General features: G+C 60.7%; 2 protein-coding genes across 4 annotated transcripts; one reads left to right on the forward strand and one right to left on the reverse strand.

Annotated features, from left to right (window-relative positions):
- Nucleotides 1-636: 636 nt before the first annotated feature.
- On the reverse strand, nt 637-14,597 carry POLRMT (RNA polymerase mitochondrial). 3 transcript variants are annotated; one of them, XM_032092940.1, is made up of 21 exons: nt 14,510-14,597; nt 13,797-13,892; nt 12,866-12,976; nt 12,434-12,564; nt 11,203-11,389; nt 10,626-10,775; nt 10,334-10,501; nt 9,831-10,001; nt 9,141-9,380; nt 8,127-8,906; nt 7,714-7,836; nt 5,920-6,042; nt 4,851-5,030; nt 4,662-4,748; nt 4,271-4,384; nt 3,647-3,696; nt 3,281-3,379; nt 2,879-2,951; nt 2,337-2,419; nt 1,912-1,991; nt 637-1,346 (listed from the first exon to the last, which is right to left on the reverse strand). In XM_032092940.1, the coding sequence occupies exons 2-21, from the start codon at nt 13,827-13,829 to the stop codon at nt 1,297-1,299; spliced, it is 3,033 nt and encodes a 1,010-aa protein (XP_031948831.1). In that variant the 5' UTR covers nt 13,830-13,892; nt 14,510-14,597; the 3' UTR covers nt 637-1,296. The 3 variants fall into 3 exon arrangements, with proteins under 3 accessions (XP_031948831.1, XP_031948830.1, XP_031948832.1); XM_032092939.1 differs by having other exon boundaries at nt 12,866-13,497; nt 14,510-14,591; XM_032092941.1 differs by lacking the exon at nt 14,510-14,597 and adding an exon at nt 14,266-14,387.
- Nucleotides 14,598-15,165: 568 nt separating this feature from the next.
- FGF22 (fibroblast growth factor 22) lies at nt 15,166-18,872 on the forward strand. Its single transcript, XM_032092350.1, has 3 exons — nt 15,166-15,460; nt 18,254-18,357; nt 18,598-18,872. Exons 1-3 carry the CDS (start codon nt 15,166-15,168, stop codon nt 18,790-18,792), a joined length of 594 nt encoding a protein of 197 aa, XP_031948241.1. The 3' UTR covers nt 18,793-18,872.
- Nucleotides 18,873-18,965: the final 93 nt, after the last annotated feature.

An 18,965-nucleotide genomic window follows, 5' to 3' on the forward strand; every position in this document is an offset into this window, starting at 1 on the left:
GACAGAGCTACGCACGACTCCGGCTCTGCTTCTTCACCACCGTCCCTCCCCACCCTGCCTCCCGCTCCTTGTGCCCAGCCCCGGGAGCCGGAACACTGGGCACAGCCCCAGCTCGGGCTGTGGGATGCAGCTTTGTCCTTTGAAGAGCTGCCTCCCTTGCCAGGAAAGCCACAAGGTGAAAAGCCTCTGCCAGCAGCTTTTCACTCGCTCCAGCAGCAGCCAGGCAGAAGCTGGCTGCAGGCTGTGAGCCTGTGGTTATAGGGCACAGCCAAGAACTGGGCCAACCACAGCTCCAGTCACAAGGTGCCAACCATCTCCAGCGCCAGCCCTGTGGAGAGGAGGGCTGGGAAGCCACAGTCCAGTGAAAATGGGAGACTCCTGGCTGGAAAAGCTGCAGCTGGCCCCTGTAAGAGTCCAGTTCCTGCTGTGGCTGCACTGGCACAATTCCATGTTTCTGCTACAAAAGCATTTTCAGAATGTGACACCCCTGTGAGTAACCAAAGCCCGACCAGTCAGCAGAACAGGGCCAGGCTGGGAGGCAGCAGTCTCACCTCCCTGTTCCCCTGGCAAGGTGAGAAAAGAGCCCAGGCACCCCACAGGCTTTGGGCAAAGACTTCAAGGAGGACACAGGTCCCATCTAGTATTTCAAAAACCATTTTATTTACAGTATTTACATGTTGACCCTCAAGTTAGTGGTTCTCCCTGCCTGAGCCCCAGTGAGCAGCAGCAAAACCCCTCCCTGGAAATGAGAGTCAAGAGCTGCAGAGGCTGCACTATGGAGAGTGGGGACAGTGCCCAGAGCTGGAGCAGGGCACAGAGCAGCACCTGCCCTGTGGCCGAGAGCAGGGCCGGGGCTCCTGCTGTGTCCAGGTCAGTTGCCTGCCCCTCCACGTCCAAGCCCTGCTGGTGGAGAGGGAAGGAGAGGGACAGCATCCCAGGACAGGCAAAGGATAGTGCTCACGGCACTGGGGTGAGGGCTGAGGGCTGAGGGGAGCCATCCTGTCTACTGTCACAGCCCTTCGCCCCCAGCCCAGAGATGCAGCCCTCCCCGGGGCTTGGTGCCCTCTCCCTATGCTGGACAGACAGTGACAGCAGCAGTGCAGAGCCCCTGTCCCCCACCAGCTGCTCCAGCAGAGTGTCCGTTTGCCCCAGCACCTCAGAGTGGAGCAGGGCTCTTGCCGGGCTGGAAGCTGCACCTCCTTCTCCATGAGATGTGGGACAGAAGAGCATTGTGGGCCAGTGCCCACCACAGCTGGAGGTCCAGAGGTATCCCAGGACCCTGTGGGCTGCTGGGGCTCAGCTGAAGAAATAGGTGGAATCCATAACCTGTTTCAGGTTGAATTCACCTGAGGGGAGTGAAGGAGAGGTCAGAGGAGAGGAGGGTGGGGATGGACAAGGGGAGAGAAGTGGCCTCAGGGTACAAAGGATCCCTGCCCCTGGAGTGTGCTGCCCATGGAGCACTGAGCCACTCCACACAGAGGTCAGGCAGAGCCAGATGGCCTGGCAGACACAGGGCTGAGGGATTAGGAGGAGTTAAACTAATTGCCTTAATCCCATTGCATGTATATCATCTAGATCCTGGCAATTACCATGCCGAGTCCCTCACTCCCATCTCCAAGCAAATGCTCATGGTTGGAAACAGATGGGAGCGGAACAAGAGCAGGATGGGAAGAGCTGGGTCAGCCTGGGGAAATCCCAGGGACGCAGTGAGGATGGCAGGGACCACTCACAGGGATGCTACAGGGGAATGTGGACGTGCTGGACTGCTCTGCCCAGCACAGGAGGGGAAACCTGATCCTAGCAGACAGCTCTGGCTTTGTGTCTTTTGGTGGTTTTGGTGGCCACTCCATCTCATTCCCCTTGTCTCCAAAATGCTCCTGAGCTCTGCATGTTCCTGTCCCGTGCTCCTACCTGTCCTGGGGACATTTGACAGCTGCTCCATCAGTCTCTTCTGCCAATGGGCTATGGGCTCTGTGCTGGAGCTGGATGAACTAGAAGGAAGCAAATGAACACAGGGCATCTGGAACCAGGCACACCCTCCTCTGCTCCCCAGTGCAGCCCCTGACAACAGGATTCAGCTCTTCCAAAACAGACCATGCACCCCAGAGCAAGAGCAGGAGCCCAGCCTCAGCAGCCCAGGCCAAACCCTCCTCGGTTCTGCAGCAAGGGGGGGCAGAGCCCTTGGTTTTTACACAGCTGTTGAAGGTGACTTGGGTGTCAGGCAAGAAGGAAGGACAGCTTCCCCCCAGAGCAACCCCCAGGCAGGTGACACAACCTGTGAGCACCTGGACATGACCTCTGGGAGGTGGGGGGGGGAACCAACAGGTCAGGAATACCTGCAGTACTTCTCCAGCATGAACTGAGACAGATCCTGCAGAATCTTCTCGCTGTGCAGAGCCACGAACTGCTGCCGACAGACCTGACCCAGGGAGACAACAGCGAGCTGCAGCTTAGCAGGTGTTTTCCCTCCTTCCCCCAGTGACAGGTCAGAGGTGGGGGGGCAGGGGAAGCAGCAGGAGTGGGAAGGGGGGCTGCCAGACAAGGGTGAAGGTAATCAGCCTGGGGAGGTGTGAAGCAGAGGTCGACCCTCATTAGCACAAGGACGACCCAGGGCAGGGCAGGGCAGGGGCACCAGCTCTACCAGGGCTGTGTTTAGTGCCCATTTCCACAGATTCTCCCCCACATGCTCCCTGCAGAGTGGGAGGAGATGGGGCACCAGGAAATCAGCTGCAACCGCCAGCAAACATCCCAGGTTCACTTCACCCGGGTGAATCAATCAGCCTATGGAGAAAAGCCCAGGGGAGGAGAGGCCTGGCATGGGCCCAGAGCACAGATCAGCAAGATCTTGCTCACAAGGAAGCCAGGAGGACACTTTTACCTGGTTCATGACATCCACGGTGAGCGCGTGAGTCCAGTAGCAATCGTGGACTGAGACGAAGGTCAGGCCCTTCCTGGGAGGAGGCAAAGGTGCCATGAAGCAGTGCTGAGACCCTCTCTGAGCAATGGACCCACCCCACGTAGAACCTCTGGCTGGGACAGGAGCAGAGACCACATAAGGAGGGGGACTCCCTGCATGGCAGGTCTTCAGAGGGAGGTGGCCAGTCCCAGGATCTCCCTGTCCCTGCCCTGCCGCCTCCTCTTCCTTCTCTGCCAGGAACCCCAAATGCCCACCCACCAGGGACTCCTCAGTCCCATGTGATGCCTTGCCCCAGCAATGTTCTCCCAGAAGAGTCCTGAGCCAGGGAAGAGCCAGGTGAGAGCCCAGCTGCCCACTCCCTACCTGAGGCAGTGCAGTGCTGTGAGCATCATGTGTGTGGAGTCCAGAGAGTGGATGAAGTTGGGGGGAAAGGCGTTCTTCTGCTTCACAGTGTCAGGTTTCCTGCAGGACGAAGCAGGGCACGGAGCTGGGGCATTTCAGGGCCAAAGATGACAGCACTGGCACAGAGGCAGTGCCACCCCAGCCTGGGGGTGAGGGGTCTGCCCTGGAGGGCCCCAAGGCCCTGCTGCTCTGTCCAGCTTTCTGCAGCTCAGAGAGATAATGGGAGCTCTGGAACTCCTTGACAGCTTCCCTGATGGGAAGGCCTTGTCCCCAGAGCATAGGCTGGGGTCAGCAAGGGTGCAGTGCAGGCCATGGTTTTGTACTTACTGGCTGCTGTTGGAGTTTTTCACACTCAAGCGCTGCATGCCACAATTCAGCTGCGGGGAGAGAGGGGAGCAGCTGTCACCCTGCACTGCCAGGCAGCACGGGGGCTGGGCACTGCCCCACTCTTCCGGAGAGGGGCCTGTGCCTTTCCAGGGTGTCCCAGCACCATGGCAGCTGCCACTGCCCAGTGACACCTTGCCCAGCTCCCCTCCTGAGGGTGCAGGCAGGCATCTGAACCCCTTCGCCCTCGAAGGGTGAATTGGCCTGAGAAGGGCTGCTGGAGCCAGGCTGGGGGGCTGTGAGTCAGCACAGCAGCAAGTGGGAGGCAACAGCAGCGAGACTGAGTCACAGGAGCCCTGAGGAGGCTCTCAGAGCAAGGAACGGCCCATGCCCCAGCTGCCTGAGTGGGACGGAGCCGCAGAGCTTCCTCACCAGCCCACCCACACACTCCAGGCTCTGCAGGGAGCCATGAGGCTGGAGGATGTGCCTGTGCACAGGAATCCTACCTGCTCTGCAGGCTCACCCACCAGTGATGCCAACCTGCCGGGCTCTAGCCCAGCTATCTTTTCCCTGCTCCCACCGTGGCACAGGGAGAGTGGGTCAGGAGACCTCATACTGGACACTCACCACAGTGGACCTGGAGCGATAGTAGGGCTGTATGATGGGGAGCCCCAGCGGTGTGACCCACTCCACCGTCCGGCCCGACTGGGCGATGAGCTTGGCGCTCTCTGTCAGCCAGTTCTTCAGAAGAGGGGAGGAAGCAGCTGGAGTTAGTGTGCAGCTGGGAGACCCCATCCCCTCCCAGCACAGGCCACCCTCACTCTTGCCACAGACTGTGACAGTCCAGCGCTTACTGGGGAGTTTGGCACAATCCCACACCTCTGGGCTGAGGCAGAAGGATCCTCTCTGGGCCAGGAGCCAGGAGAACCAACTCTCCCCATGGAGCACCCCCTTGTCTATGCATGAGTGGACCAGGGAAAGAAACTCACGTGGAAGTAAGGGGCAACAGGCTCCTTACCTGGATATTTCGAGTTGCTGAGAACATCTCCTTGATGCTGTTGAACACCTGCTTCACCAGGTAATGAGATGCTTCCCACAAGTACTCCTGGCACAGACCAGAGGCAGAGTGATGGGTCAGGCAAAGGGACAGCCAAAGACATAGAGGAAAGTGACAGGATCCAGGGAGGGGGACACACAGGAATGCTACCTCGGGGAACTCCTCGATCTCCTTGAGGCGTTTCTCTATCTGCAGGCGGCCGCCGTAGCGAGTGACCCCATACACCACCGTCATCACCGTCTGCTTCACCACCTTGCGGCTGATGAAGCCCTGCAGCACCTGGGCGACCTTCAGCCCTCGCTCAGCATCCTTCTTCCGAAACTCCTCCACCTGAGGAGAGCGCCCCTGAGTCAGTCTCAGCATGAGCCACGCTGGCTTGAGCACCTCTGTGGCTGGTGGCCTGTGGGACTGTCCCAGCCGTGCACTGCCTGGCCTGAGCTCCCATCAGAATCCCTGCAGCCCATTTTCACCACCCTGGATAACAGAAGGCACCTGCTGAAGGGATCCAGCATGGATAACTGCGCCTGCAGAGCCTTCCCTGCTGCCTTGGCACTGTCCCTTTGGCAGCTGGGTGGTGCCAGCTGGGACAAGGACACAGCCTGACTGTAGCTCAGAACTTGGGCTCTCCTGCCTCTGCCCCCCAGTGATACCTGAGCAAGCCCTGCATCCCCATGAACTCTTCCTGCTCTCTGGTGTGGTGCTGCCTGGAGAAAACCTGCTGAGACCCAGACCGGAGAGCCACGGTCCAATGGCAGCTGAGTGAGTCTGGCAGGGCTCAGCACTCTCCCAGTGGCAAATTTCACATCACGTCTCGCCAAAGAAACCAAAGAATTTGTAGCAGGACCAAGGTTGAATCTCTCCCCGCTCCCTCCTACTCAGCTCAAAAAAAATCTCATAACCCATGGGCCAGCCAGCTGTGACCAAGGGAGGAGGAGCACACTCTGCTCTCTTCCACTTCTCCAGCCTAGTTCTCCCAGGCTTCAGGAGAAGTGAGGACAGCAGAAATGCCAGGGGATTTCTCACAGCCACCTCCATAAGGACAGATTTCCAGTCAGATCCCACTCAGGGACAGAGGGTCCCTGTCTCTGACCAGCTCATCCCTCCACAGCTGTCTGCACACTCATCCCCACCTTTCTCCTTGGGAGTGGCAGTCACCTTGTGCACACCAAGAGGAAGAGGCAGGTCCAAAAGGACCCCGTGTGTCCCCAGTGTGACTCACCTGCTGGGCCACTGCACTGTAGACATCCTGAGGGAGCCCACAGGGTACCAGGTTGACGGAGGCAGCGCCGCTGAGGTCCCGGCCAAGCGCTGCATAGTGCTGCAGCCCATTGCAGGAGCCATCCTGCAGAAAGAGCACGGGGGAAGCAAGGAGTTAGGGTGTGGACACAGCCCTGCTCATCCACCCCCTCCCCATGCACAGGTACTCTGGGCTCAGTTGGTCATTATTCCCCCCCCCCGCCCTTCAGAGCAGTGACCATCTCCCAGCAGTGACCATTTTCCTTCTGGCCAGGTTTCCTGCCTGCATCCATCCCTAACTACTGCAACCTGTGAGGTTTAAAATCAGAAACCTCACATCATCACCTCTGTGGGTTTCCAAAGACATCAGAGCTCTGTGAAAACACTGAAAACCAGAAAATTGGGAAAACATTGAATATGTCTGGGATGCTAAAAGCAGCCCCAAGAGCCAGCAGTTAGAACAACCTCAGCAGTGGGATCAGAGGCAGGAAAAGACAGGCCAAGCCAAAGATCCCTCAGGAAGCCCCAGCTGGCTCTGCAGCTCCAGCCAGCTGCACTGCCAGCGGATGAAAACATCCCTCTGAGAGAAACCAGCTTCCACTCAGACTTCCCAAAGCTGCATCAGAGGCACAGTGAGCATCTGCCACAGCAGCTGCCCTTGCAGCCCTCCTGGAACCAAGAGCAGCTGGGGTGAGACAGGCAGGACCTGACTGAGGGTGCATGAAGATCTTGGTGCTCCCCAGACCGCACTGGCAGCAATGTTTGTCCCAGATGTGCTGCCTTTCCTGGCCCCCTGTGCTCAGGCTCTCCCTGCTCACAGGGAGCCACAGATACCCCAGGACTGTCAGGTCCCCTCAGACAGGGCCCCCTTTCTCCTGCACCCTCTCCCCAATCCCTGCAGTGCGGAAAGGCAGCGCCAGGACCTGATGGCTCCGTTAATTGAGCGCTGATGACTCAGGCAGAACAAGACTCGGGTACCCTCCAGAAGAAGTCCTTGCTGATATTTCATTAGCTGCACCCTCCACACACCCCCAGCTGCTCTCTTGACCTTTTGTTGTCATCAAAATATCAGTCCTGACTGTCTCATGCATATTCCAGACCATCGCTACTGGCAGAACAACTGCTGCCCTCCCCACTCAGTCACGGCCGCTTGATCTCATAAGAGAAAGGAGCAGCCACCCCTCACCCACAGCCACTATCAGCCACGTCCCCATACAGCCAGGGAGGACAGGTGCCTTCAGGAAGCTGAGCAGCACCTGAGCAGGGACAGGGCACAAGGTGACAGGGCACTGAACATGGGGGGAAGCCACCTCTGTCCCTGTGCCCTTCCTCAGAGGTCCAGACCTCCCATATTGGCTCCTGCAGAGCTGCTTGGCTTCAGCCTTGGAGAAGGAGTGGAGCAAAGGCCCCCAAAGCACAGCTCTGAGCACTCCAGACAGCCAGGTGTTGTCATGCTGGGCCGGCTTCCAGTCCTGATCCTGTGGCTGCAGAAGGTGAGACTGGCCTGGCTTTCACCCTGCGGTAGCTGCCAGCAATCTCCCAGCTGGGCTCTGCTCGAGCCAAGGGAAGCAAGGCAGCCCTTGGCTGTACCGGCTCATGGATGGCTGCAGGCAGCAGCAAATCACCGGAGTTCTCATGCCAAGATGCCCAACACTGCATTCCCATTCCTAAGAAAACCCAGCCACGTGGAGCAGAGATTGCAGCGTTGGAGACCTGGATGCTCCTTTCCTGCCCCGCTGAGCCTCACACAGGCTGTGCGGATCCGCCACGTTCCCACCTGGTGAACCGGGAAGTGAGAGATGTAGGCTGCTGGATCTGGGGACCTCGAGGCTTTGGCGATTTCCATACAGCATGCCAAGGTTTGCCAGGGCTCATCGGTGTCCATCCACCACTTCCTGCCCTGGGAATGAGAAAGCACAGGCTGGTAGGAGCAGGCAGTGCTCTTGTGCCCCTCAAATCACAGGCAGGAGCCCCTGAGCACCTGGGATACGCTGGGCACAGCACCTCCTCCCACCATGCCTCCACTTCCCTAGTACTTCACCATATTTTCAGACAGGAATGTGTCACTTAGGAATTTCTGCATTGCTTTGTTCCCTTTTTACCTCTCAAAAGTGTATCTTTCAAAATGTTTTTGTTTCAAAATCGATTGTGATTTCCATTTTATTTCACTTCCTAGAAGCTCCCACGTACCGTGAGTGGGTGGTCAGCTGAGTCCAGGATGTCCTCCATGATTTCATTGGCATACTCCAGCCGCTCCTGCAAGGCGTTCTTCTTCTTCAGACCCGTCAGGTTGATGAGGTGGATCTTCAGCCAGTCAAGTCCCCTGGGCCCCAGTGGCCTTCCCTCTGCGAACAGCAGGATGGCCCGGGTGACATCGTTCCCCAGGTGGTTGAAATAGGGCGGGCATGGGTAAGTCCTGCCACGGAAGTCCATGTTGTGAGGGAACCAGAACACCTTGTCCCTGACGTAGTTGGCGATGGAGAGCTTGTAGAGCGCATCCATCCGCAGGCTGTGCATCTCTGCAGTCTTCTTCTTGCACAGGAACAGCTCGTGCTTGAGGGACTTGCTCCAGGTTGAGGAATGGCCGGGAGCAGTGGGAGGCTTGGGAGCCTCAGAGAGGGGAGGTGGAATGTCCAGCTTCTCATCCCCTTTGTCGTTGAAGATGGAGATGATAATATCCAGCACCGGCTGGTTGATCTTCCAGGCGCAGTTGCCCAGTTGGTTCAGGGCATCCAGCACGGGGTGGAGGTTCACGAGGGGACGCTGCTCCAGGAGCAGCTGGTGGTGGATGGTCTCATCCATGAAGCGCATCAGCTTGGTGTCGTTGAGGACAAAGGCGCCAAAACGGGGGGAGGTCCAGGGCAGCGGGGGGCACAGCATGGGCATGGCAGAGGAGTTGAAGGTCAGCGTGGTCTCTGCAGCGTTCGCCACAAGCTGGGAGAAGATGGGATGGGGCTTTACCAGCCCGACCTGGAGAGGAGAATCAGCAGTAGAGGATTAGGGCTGGAGTGTGGAAGAACCTGCAGTCAGTCAGCCATTCCATAAGCATCATGCCAAGTAAGGAGAGCACCCACACAGAACCAAGGGCTCCTCAAAGCATCCCTCAGCAGGAACAGCAGCAAGAACAGAAAAGGGCCTTGCAAGGGTCTGATTTTGAGGAAGGGGTATCCTGCACAGCCCCAGAGGCCCCAGGATGAGGCTCACCTGCCAGTTGCTGTAGAAGGAGTAGACGTGGTAGAGGACAGGAATAGGCCTGGACTCCAGGCGACGATTGAGGATGTTCCTGGGCACCTTGACTGACTTCACCAGGAGCTCCAGCATGTGCATGCCCAGGCGCATGAGGAGCACGCAGGGCCAGCTGCAGTTCTTCAAGTTAAGGGAGGGCCCAAAGCCTGCTTCTGCCACCAGCTTCTCCCAGTATTCCCGTGGCAAGTACTGTTTAGGCTGGGAGGTGGAAGGAGAAAATAGGGTCAGCTGGAGAGGCCAGCCATGCTGCTCCCAGGGGGTTTGCTGGATGGGATCTATCTGCCTGAGATGTGGCTCTGAGAAGGACTCTCCTATCTTTGTGTCCCCATGAGGTCCTCCCTGACAGGAGTGTTCGGGGAGGGAGGGCTGGGGAGGCTGGGGTGAGCCCAACAATGAGAATGGGAACAGTGGCACTGCGAAGTCCTTCCTCTTGCCACATCCCAGTGCTGACACCCTGTTCCCACAGCATCCTGCCCCTCCTGCCCAGATTGCAGACCTGCTTGCCCCCATGTGCACTCAGCTCTGGGAACAACCTACTCACACGGTCCTTGACGTGCCCAGGGCAGTGGCCTGGGCCCCTTTCTCCCCTCCTGCCCTGCAAAGCCCAGAGCTTTCCTGCATGGGACACCTGGCTCCAAGGGCTCCTACCTGGCTGTCCTTTGCCAGCAGCTGGATGTACTTCTCATAGATCTCCTGCACCTTCTCCAGCTGGCAGCTGCGCAGCTTCCTCTGGATGATGTACCTGTCATAGACCTTGGAGCCCAGTTCTCTGGCCAGGATTGCCAGGGACTCACCTTGTGGAGACAGATCATTGAGGACCTGGGAAAGGGGAAGGCAAAGAGGGTCTTAAGAAGGAGGAATAGAGAGACACAGCAGAGAGACAAAGCGGGAGTTAAAACTGCTGTGCAGGGAGCACAGGAAGATGCTGATTTCCATGATGCTGAACAGATGGTGAGAAAGGAAACACAACCAGGACAGAGCAGGATTTCTCTGGCTGCTCTGCACAGGGAGCACACAGCCTGCACCTAATAACCTGGTAAAACTCTCAGGAAGCTCCAACCCTGCTGGCTCAAGTGGGACATTAGTGCTCTGTGACTGCCCCATGGTTGATGGTCCAGCCCCACTCCTGTGAGGGCAGGGCAGGCTCTTACCTGCAGCATGATGTCCACATACTCCTCATCTGGCAGCAGGCACAGGTAGGGGTAGAGGACGCTGTACTTGGACAGCTTCTTGGGCCTGGCCATGCTGCGCTTGGAATTCTGCAGGGCCTGGAGGATGGCATTGTGCCACTGGGAGCGGAGGGTGGCCAGCAGCTCACGCTGCATGGAAAAGGAAGGAAGAGAGCTGGTCAGCATGAGCTGCCCCCTCTTTAGCTCACGGAGCCCCAGCTCTCACCCACAGGTCCTGAGGGCTGCAATGGCCCCCCTGCCCCCAGAGCTTTACCGCTTTGACAGCCTGCGGGGTCAGGGGCTTGGCTGCCTCCACTGACTCAATGGTTATGGTGTTCTTCAGCTCCATCTCCAGCTGCTGCTGGAAGCACTCCTGCAACTCCTTCACAGAGAAATCCAGCTTGGGGTACGACACCATCGTCTCCTGCAATGAGAGAGAGGCAGTCAGTGCCCAAAGTGGGAGGAAGAGAAGCCGTGCTCAATCTCCCAGCTTCCCTGCAAGAGGCTTGTGGTACAAGTCTGGGCTGAAAGCATCTTGCTGGGACTTCTGGGTCCAGAGCTCTCTGGCAGGCAAACCCCAGAGGCTGCTCTGCTCCTGTGTTGTGGCCAAGCACCTCCCCAAGCACTCCCTCCAGTGCATGGAGGCCATCTCCAGCCCCCTGCAGCCCTCTGCTTTGATGTTCCTCTGTAAGGCTGTTGGTAACATCATTCATTTGATGATTTGTGTGGGATATTGAGCAGAGATCAGGCTAAAAGGTTCTTCCCCTTCAGCCCTCCCCTGGGCTGTAGCTGAGAACACCTGTGAAGACCACCTGGTCAGCTTCAACACCTCCCTGAGTGCTGTGGCTTACTCTGGAATAGAAGTCCTGGAGCAGAGAAGACTTGCAGATCTGGGGGCTGGGTGGAGGAGGCAGCTGGTAGCTGGGCTGCACAGTCCTAATGGCCCACAGCACCATCTCCTTCTCATCTGCCTCAAACAGGCACTTTTGGAAGAGCTCATCCACGTGGAAGCCATTGCTGTTCAGATGCTGCAGGTATCTGAGGAGGGGCAGACAGAACAGGCTCGATCTTCCCCAAGGGCCTGAGCATGTTGTACAGAAGCTGCTGGAGCAGGAGCTGCCTCAGCACAGCCTGTCCCACAAGGTCACCCGCCTCAGGTTACAGGGATCAGGTGTCCATCCCTCTGCCCACACGGCTGCGGAGCTGCCTGGGCAGAGAGGCCAAGCTCTGGCCACTGCGGGACCAAGCTGCCCACAGGCAGCCCCACAGCCTGTGCTGCACTGACACAGCTCCCACACCATCCAGGACAGTCATTGCCAGCCCACTCGGAGTCAGCTGACTGAAGACTGAATTCCCTTGAAGGCATCTAGAACTTGTTGGCAGCCAAAGGATGGAGAGGCCAGTGATAAATCCCTAAGATTCAGCAGCAGTGCTTCAGAAGCTTTCTCCATGCTCTGGAGAGGAGGATGTGCCTCCAGCCCCAGGCACTGCCCCTAGGCCCAGCCTGTGGGAACTTACAGGGCTCCTTCAGCTCCCCGCTTCAGTCCCTGCACTGACACTTTCCAGTCCTTTACGCTCCATGAAATCCACCTGAACCTCCTGACCACACTCCTCTGAAGAGCCCTGCAGGAATCAGCTATGTGACTGAGCCCGCCAAAAAGGGCAAACTCCACAGAAGTGCCATAAAAACAAACAGAGGAGCCAAGCCATTCCCAGCAGGCAGCAATGGAGAAGCCAGAGGAGCGAGATGCCTGTGACAGGTGAAGAACCAAGGAGTCCCTGACTGGAGAGGGGCTCTCCCAGCTCAGCTATGGGGAGAGCAGTGCCTGTTCTCACTTCCCACATCTCCTCTCCCTGCACGATCTCAGACAAACTCCCCAGTAGCTGGGAGTGGCAGGGAGGGTGCTGTGGGAGCTGTGCCCACCCCAAAATCTGGCCATGAGAAGTGGGTCAGAGCATCCAAGTGGGCACACAGCAGGGGCAGCTCTTCCTGACCTCGACCTGCTGCATCTCCCAGTTCTCCAAGCACAGGATGTGGAGCTGCTGCTCCCAAGGCTCAGCAGCACCTGAGGCAGGCGTTACCTCCAGATGGCTTTGGGAGGCGACTGGTTCCGGCCCATGCACTCCAGGGCCACCGCGTAAGAGTCCAAGTTGGGCCGGAGGCCGGCGGGCTCCAGCATGGAAAACAATCGGTCAATGCGATTCAAGCAGCCCTGCAGGTGAGAAGGGAAGGAGGCTGTGCACACTGCCACCAGCAGCCCCAAAATCACAGCTCCACACCCCTCTGCTCCTGTTCAGATTTAGGCATGTCTACCCCGCCCTTTCCCCATTCCCTTCTTCCCCTCAAAGCCACCTCACACAGATCTGTGGCCTCATGCCAGCTCCGTCCCCCCCGGCTGAAACACAGCTTGAACACGTGCTGAAGGCAGGTGTGACACCCACAGGTAAAACCAGCTGGAGGCTCTTCCTCACGAGCCAGCCCCTCTCCCACCCGGAGCACCCACGGCTCGGTACCTTCCTGGCCCAGATGCGCATCACAGTGTTGTAGGCACCAACGTCCAGCACCTTCCTCTTCACGGGAGAGCTGTGGCACAGCAGGAGGTACTGCTCGGCCTGCTCCGGCTGCTGCAGGAACAGGAAGCACTCCAGGTTGGACTGGATGGTCTGCTGCAGGACCTGTTGGTTACTGTTGTCCCTTGGCATCCTCTGAGGCCTCTTCAGCTGTGCACCTTCCTTCGCTTCCACTACCCTGGGCTTGCTGTGGGGGCCACCAGAGCTCTGGCTCCAGGCAGCGGCTGCTTTCGTCATTGGGATCTTTGGGCTGTTCATGATTTTTGCTTTGGCTCTGGCCTCTGCCTCGACCTCTAGCTTGACCTGGCCCTCCAGAGCCAGCTGGGAGGCAGCACTGGGCAATTCTTGCTCCACCTTCAGCTGTCGGATGTACATCTCCTTCTGCAACTTTTTGGCCCAGGTGCTGGACTGGGCCAGGCCATCATCCCGTGCCCTGGGAATGGGGGGCTTCTCCTTGCGGCTAGGAGCCACAGCCTCCTGGTACTTGTCATTGTCCAGTGGGGCCAGTTCCACTTTGTTGACCACCACCTCCGGGACGCTACTGCCTTGGAGCTGCTTTGCTCGAGCTTTGAGCACTAGTGGGAAACAGAAAAAGGTGATGGGAGACAAGGCACAGCAGAAGGCTCTGTCCTGTCCTCACTCTGGAAGTACCAGGATCATGGTCAGAAAAAAAGGGTTCACACAAGAACTTCATCCCTCCTTGCCCAGCCCCGCTCCCAGACAGAGATGCCAACCACTGTCTCTCTGAGATCTACCTGCAAGCTGGGGCCCACCCCAGCATCTCAGGAACCCAGCAGTGTCACTGCCAGAGAAAAAGCAACAGCTCAGGCTGGTCTGACTGCTGTCTTCTCACTGCAGCTCTCCCAACACTCACCTTCCAGCAGCTCTGTCCTCTCACAAGTGCCATTTCTGTTTGCCTTCTCCTTGGTACTGGCAGAGGAGTAGCTCCTGGTGATTCTCCACGGGATCACTGCCACGGAAGAACGCAAAGATATGGGGATCAGAGAAAGCTTCGCTCCCTCGAGCACTTCCTGACCCCCACTCTGCCCCACAGCCTCAGCTGGACACAGTGGGGACAGATCGAGCGAGGGACGCTTCTCAGCTCAGCTGCTCCAGCAGCAGCACGGGAGGGCAGGAGGAACAGGGACACGCCTCACCCCCTGGATCCATAGACTCAGAAGCACCATGACCCCAGGGACACCACAAACCCCAGCGCTGTGAAGGGGGTGGCAGCACCCCAGAACCCCCAGAGCAGGCGGGCACTATCCCAGGGCCGGCACGGGACCCGGAGCGCCCCTGTCAGCCCTCTGGGGAGTAACAATATCCCAGCACTTCCACAGTACCGACTCCATCCGTGGGGTGCTCACGACGCAAAAAAAGACCCTTCCAGCCTCCAGGTGTGTCCCAGAGAATGCTCAGAATCGTGGGACGTCCCGGGCCAGCTCCGTCCCCACACTCGGGGCGTGTCCTGGTCTCCTCGTATCCCCGCCCGTCCCTCCATGTCCCCCCTGGTGCCTCCGTGGCGCCACGGCCCCTGCGTGTCCCGCCGGTGCCTCCGCGTCCGCCCCGGTCCCCGTTCCCGCTCACCGGGCCCCCTCAGCCCGCCCGGGCCCCTCAGCACCGCCCGCAGCCGCAGCAGCGACATCCCCGGCCCACGCGCGCCGCGCGGCACCGCGCACGCGCCAGCGCGCGGCACGCCGGGAGCGCGAGTCTCGCCGCGCCGGACTACAGCTCCCATGGTGCAGCGCGGCAGCGCCCCCGCGCCCCCTGGCGGCCGTGGCGGCCCCGACGGGGTGGGTCGGGACGAGCGCGGATCCCGGGACACGGCGGTGTCCGGGGATCCCGGGAGGTGGCGGAGCCCAGGGAACACGGCGGAGCCCGGCTGACCCGTGCCTCTCCGGCCCGAGATCGGCGCGTCTCAGGTCGGGACCAGCATCCCCGTGTCCTGAGTCACAGCAACGCCGCGCCCTCCACCTCTCCCCACACTCTGTGCCCGCGGCGCTCGTCCCTTGCCCGCCCGTCGCGGCCGACGGCGGATACCGGAGTGTGCAGTCCCCAACCGGACGACGCGCGGGCGTAGGCGAGTGACCGCGGCCGGTGACCCGGGACAGCCGTCGGGGTGCCGATTTATGAATGGGAGGCACCGCCCCAACCCCCGCCCCGCCCATTCACCGCCCCGCCCCGGGCCGCCCATCCCTGGCCGCTCGCGCCGTCGGGGCCGGTCGCCGGTCGCCGCCGTGGCCATGGCCCATCGCCCGTCGCCCGCCGCCCGCCCGCCGCCCGCCGCCATGAGGCGCGGGGGCCCCGCCGCCATCGCCGCCTGCCTCGCCGGGGCACTCGCCGTGCTGGCGGGGCCGGGGCCGGGGCCGGGGCCGGGGCCGGGCAGTGCCACCGGGACCGGCCGGCGGCCCCCCCGCAGCTACGGGCATCTGGAGGGCGACGTGCGCTGGCGGCGGCTCTTCTCCGCCACCCGCTTCTTCCTGCGCATCGACGGCGGCGGCGGCGTGGAGGGAACGCGCTGGAGGGAGCGGCCGGGCAGTGAGTGGGGACGAGAGCGGGACCGGGACGGGGAAGAGTCAGGATCTGGGGCCGTCCACCGCCCACGGCGGGCGAGAGCCCGATCCCGCCGGCTGCCGGGGCTGCGGTAGAGGCGGGCGCTGCCGGGGCTGGACCGGGGAGGAGGCTGGACGGAGGCGCCTCGGATCGGCGACGGGACCCCTCCATGCCCGGCCCAGAGAGAGCCCGCAGCTCTTCCCTCTGGGGAAATCTCAGCCGAAGTCCTCCGCTGTGCCCTCCGTCCCCGCCGGCCGGAGCAAGCCGTTCTTTGGGCACAACCGGCTCCGGCTGCCCTCGCCCCCGTCGTCGCACTGTGGGAGCCATGAGAGGGGCGCGGACACTGGCGGCCACTGCCCGGGGACCCGGCGTTGCTTGCTGGGGTGTCCTAGGGGGTCTCTCCGGGGTCCTTTGTCCCATCTCGTCCTGCCAGTGCACGATGCCCCCCTGCTCTTCCTTGGACTGGGAGGAATCTCTGATCGTTCCTCCACAAGCACACTGCGGAAAAAAGGCTCAGGAGGAGGGATGTAGGAAGTTTTGCGGTGATGCTGGTTCCAGAATGGGGCATCTGTCAGATGTGGGAAAGCGGAACATCCCCGTCAGAGGGGACCACGGAGCAGCTGCTGCCTGCAGAGCAGGTTGGGACTCGGCACAGAAACAGCTGGGTGGGCAGGGGGACAGAGTCCCCAAGGACGTGGCAGTCACTGTATGACTTCAGCGAGAGTCAGGGCTGCAAGTGCACGAGTATCAGCTGCCCATTGGGGTGCAGGGTCCAAGACCCTGGGACAGGGATGGGGGCACCAGGCTGGCAGGACAGTAACTGGACCAGGAGGGGGATACTGGGGGCCTCGGGAAAGGGGGATGCATGAACATCTCCCAGGTGCCCTGACAGGGTGTTGGGGTTTGGGGCAGGAGGGTTGCAGCACCCCCAGCCCCAGCCCTAGCAGGGGCTGCCCTATCTCCCGGCCAGCACATGACATCTCCCAGCAGCCACAGGACATGGGAGCCAAGCCCAGCCCAGGGAACCCTCCTGTAGTGTCGGAGGCTGTCGGAAGTCCCGACCAGGCACGTTGCCAGCACAAAGCACCCCAACACGTTCCCTCGACGGTGTGGCCACGGGGCCTGGCAGGCGGAGCAGCTCCGGGCTGTACATGGGGCTCACTCTGCTTATCTGTGTGCACCTGGGCTGGGCGCGGGCTCTGCTCCACAGCCCTTGCAGAAGCTGCTGGACCAGCCCCACTGGCAGCTCTAGGGTGGAGGGGGATCTTCCAGGGACTCCCCCACCTCAAGCCCTGCGCCTGCCCCAGCCTCTCCGAGACCCCTCTGGGGCTGAGTGTGAGACTGGGAGCACTGGGAGCTGGCACTGGCCAGATACTGGCCAGGCACCTGCAAACAAAGGGCGGCAGAGCCGGCCAGGGCGCTAGGAACAGAAGGGGGTTATTTTTAGAAAAGCACAAGTCCTTATAAATAGCAGCAGCTCCAGACAGTGATCAAGTGGGACGGATTCACAGGCATTCGCCCAGCCCTTCCCCTCCACTGCTGCTCGTCAGTGGCTTCCCTGGGCCGGGCCCTGCGGCAGCTGCCGGGACCGGTGGCAGCACCGAAGCAACTGGGCTGAAAATCCCCGAGGAGCCGAACGCTCGGGAGCCCTCACGCCGCCCCAGTGCTGTATCCACGCCGTCCGCACCCAGCCTCCCGCAGGCAGGTGATGCCCGGGGAATGCCAGCAACGCCGGGGGATTGATGAAAGCCCCTGACCAGGGGCTGCAGCCCTCCGCGATCTGTGTGCCACCACTAGCCGGAGCCTCTGCGTGTCCTCCCACCCTGTCCAGCCGGGGCAGCCCCTGCAGTGGTGCCCATGGGCAGATCCCGCTGTGGCTCCAGCCCTTCCTGCTGCCCTGCCCACACTGCTCTCACTGGACATTCCTTCCCCTCCCACTGCGTCGTGTGCCTGGCGGGCGGCAGGGCGGGCAGCGGCACTCCGGGCTGGCCGGCGTGAAGCAGTGCAGGAATCCAAAGGCTGTGATGATGCTCTGGGTGTTTCCCGTGCCAGAGCCGCTGGTCTGACCACATGCCTTTCCCATTAGCGGCCGAGCCGGAGCTCGGCGGTCGGGGCACACACACGCCAGCCCAGCTGTGGCTTCACAGCCCGGCTGCAGCCGCCCCCCGGGCTCATCCTCAGATCCTGCAGCGCTCCTCCACCCGCCAGCCCGCAGTGCTGCTTGTCCTCGCTTGTGCCACCAGGCAATCGGGCATTCACGGATGGCACTGTCTTGGCCCATTCCTGCCCCCGCAGCCCTCGCCCACCAAAACATGATATCTGCTGTCGCTGCCATCCCCACGCACACTTTGCCCCTCCAAGAGCCACGCCAGCCTCAGTGCCCTGTGTGTGCCGGGGCCGGGCGCCGCGGGAGGTGGGTCAGGTGCCCGGGGCACTGCGGGTGCGTTGGGGATGGATGCACGGGCAGCGCTGCCAGTGAGGGGAGGACACACATGAGGCTGTGCTTGGCATCGCTCCCACACGGCCTGGCTCCTGCGAAGTGGCTGGACCCTGGGGAGGAGAGGAGTAAAGATCAAACCTTCCTTGGATCAGAGGTTCCCCCTCCCACCCCCAGCTTGGGCTGCAGCCCTTGTTCCTCTGGCTGCTCTGGCTCTGGGTGAGGATCAGCAACTCCGTCCCTCTGGAGGGACACTGAGGCCACAGACGCAGCATTGCGGCAGGGCCCCTCAGGGAGGTGGCCCGTCCCTCCCTGGCTCATGCCATGCTTCCATCCCGCAGGCATCGTCGAGATCCGGTCAGTGCGTGTCGGCGTCGTGGCCATCCGGGCAGTGCACACCGGCTTCTACCTGGCCATGAACAAGCGGGGGAGGCTCTACGGGTCGGTAGGTCGGACGCTGCCTCCTGGGAGGGACTGCACCAGGGTCAGAGGCTCAGGGCAGAGTTGGAACAGGGTCCTGGTTTCCCATGCCCTGACCTGCTCCCCAGCAGGGGATTGCACCCACCAAGTCCCTCTGCACCCCGGGGACCAGGGAGGAGCCAGGGTCCTGCCCTGCCCCACTCTTGGGGTCCAACTGGCCGCAGCTGAGCATAGCCACCCCTCACCCCCTTCCCTCTCCTGCCAGAAGGAGTTCAGCCCCAACTGCAAGTTCACGGAGCGCATCGAAGAGAACGGCTACAACACCTACGCGTCGCTGCACTGGCGGCACCGCGGCCGCCCCATGTTCCTCTCGCTCAATAGCAAGGGCAGGCCACGGCAAGGGGGCAAGACACGCCGGCAGCACCTCTCCACACACTTCCTCCCCATGCTCGTCAGCTGAACGCCGCGGGCAGCTCCAGACGGTCCTGTAGGAAAAACAAACAAACAAACAAACAAAAAGGGTTCTTTTATTTATGTACATATCTATTTTTTGCTATTTATTGCTTTATTTTTAATGCACAGCAGAGGATGTGGAAGGCAGATGCTCCAGACTCAGCCGTGCGGGGCTGTGGC

The sequence above is a fragment of the Corvus moneduloides genome, chromosome 28, assembly GCF_009650955.1.
Source record: "Corvus moneduloides isolate bCorMon1 chromosome 28, bCorMon1.pri, whole genome shotgun sequence".
Classification (NCBI taxonomy): Eukaryota; Metazoa; Chordata; class Aves; order Passeriformes; family Corvidae; genus Corvus; species Corvus moneduloides.

Excerpts from the sequence above, each read along its gene's own strand:
- FGF22 (XM_032092350.1), top strand. The coding sequence starts at position 15,166 with ATGGCCCATCGCCCGTCGCCCGCCGCCCGCCCGCCGCCCGCCGCCATG. Across the intron at positions 15,461-18,253 it reads CTGGAGGGAGCGGCCGGGCA|GCATCGTCGAGATCCGGTCA; the intron begins GTGAGTGGGGAC and ends TCCATCCCGCAG. Across the intron at positions 18,358-18,597 it reads GGGGGAGGCTCTACGGGTCG|AAGGAGTTCAGCCCCAACTG; the intron begins GTAGGTCGGACG and ends CTCTCCTGCCAG.
- POLRMT (XM_032092939.1), bottom strand. The coding sequence starts at position 14,567 with ATGTCGCTGCTGCGGCTGCGGGCGGTGCTGAGGGGCCCGGGCGGGCTG. Across the intron at positions 5,031-5,919 it reads ACAGTGCAGTGGCCCAGCAG|GTGGAGGAGTTTCGGAAGAA; the intron begins GTGAGTCACACT and ends CGCTCTCCTCAG. Across the intron at positions 1,992-2,336 it reads ATGCTGGAGAAGTACTGCAG|TTCATCCAGCTCCAGCACAG; the intron begins GTATTCCTGACC and ends GCTTCCTTCTAG.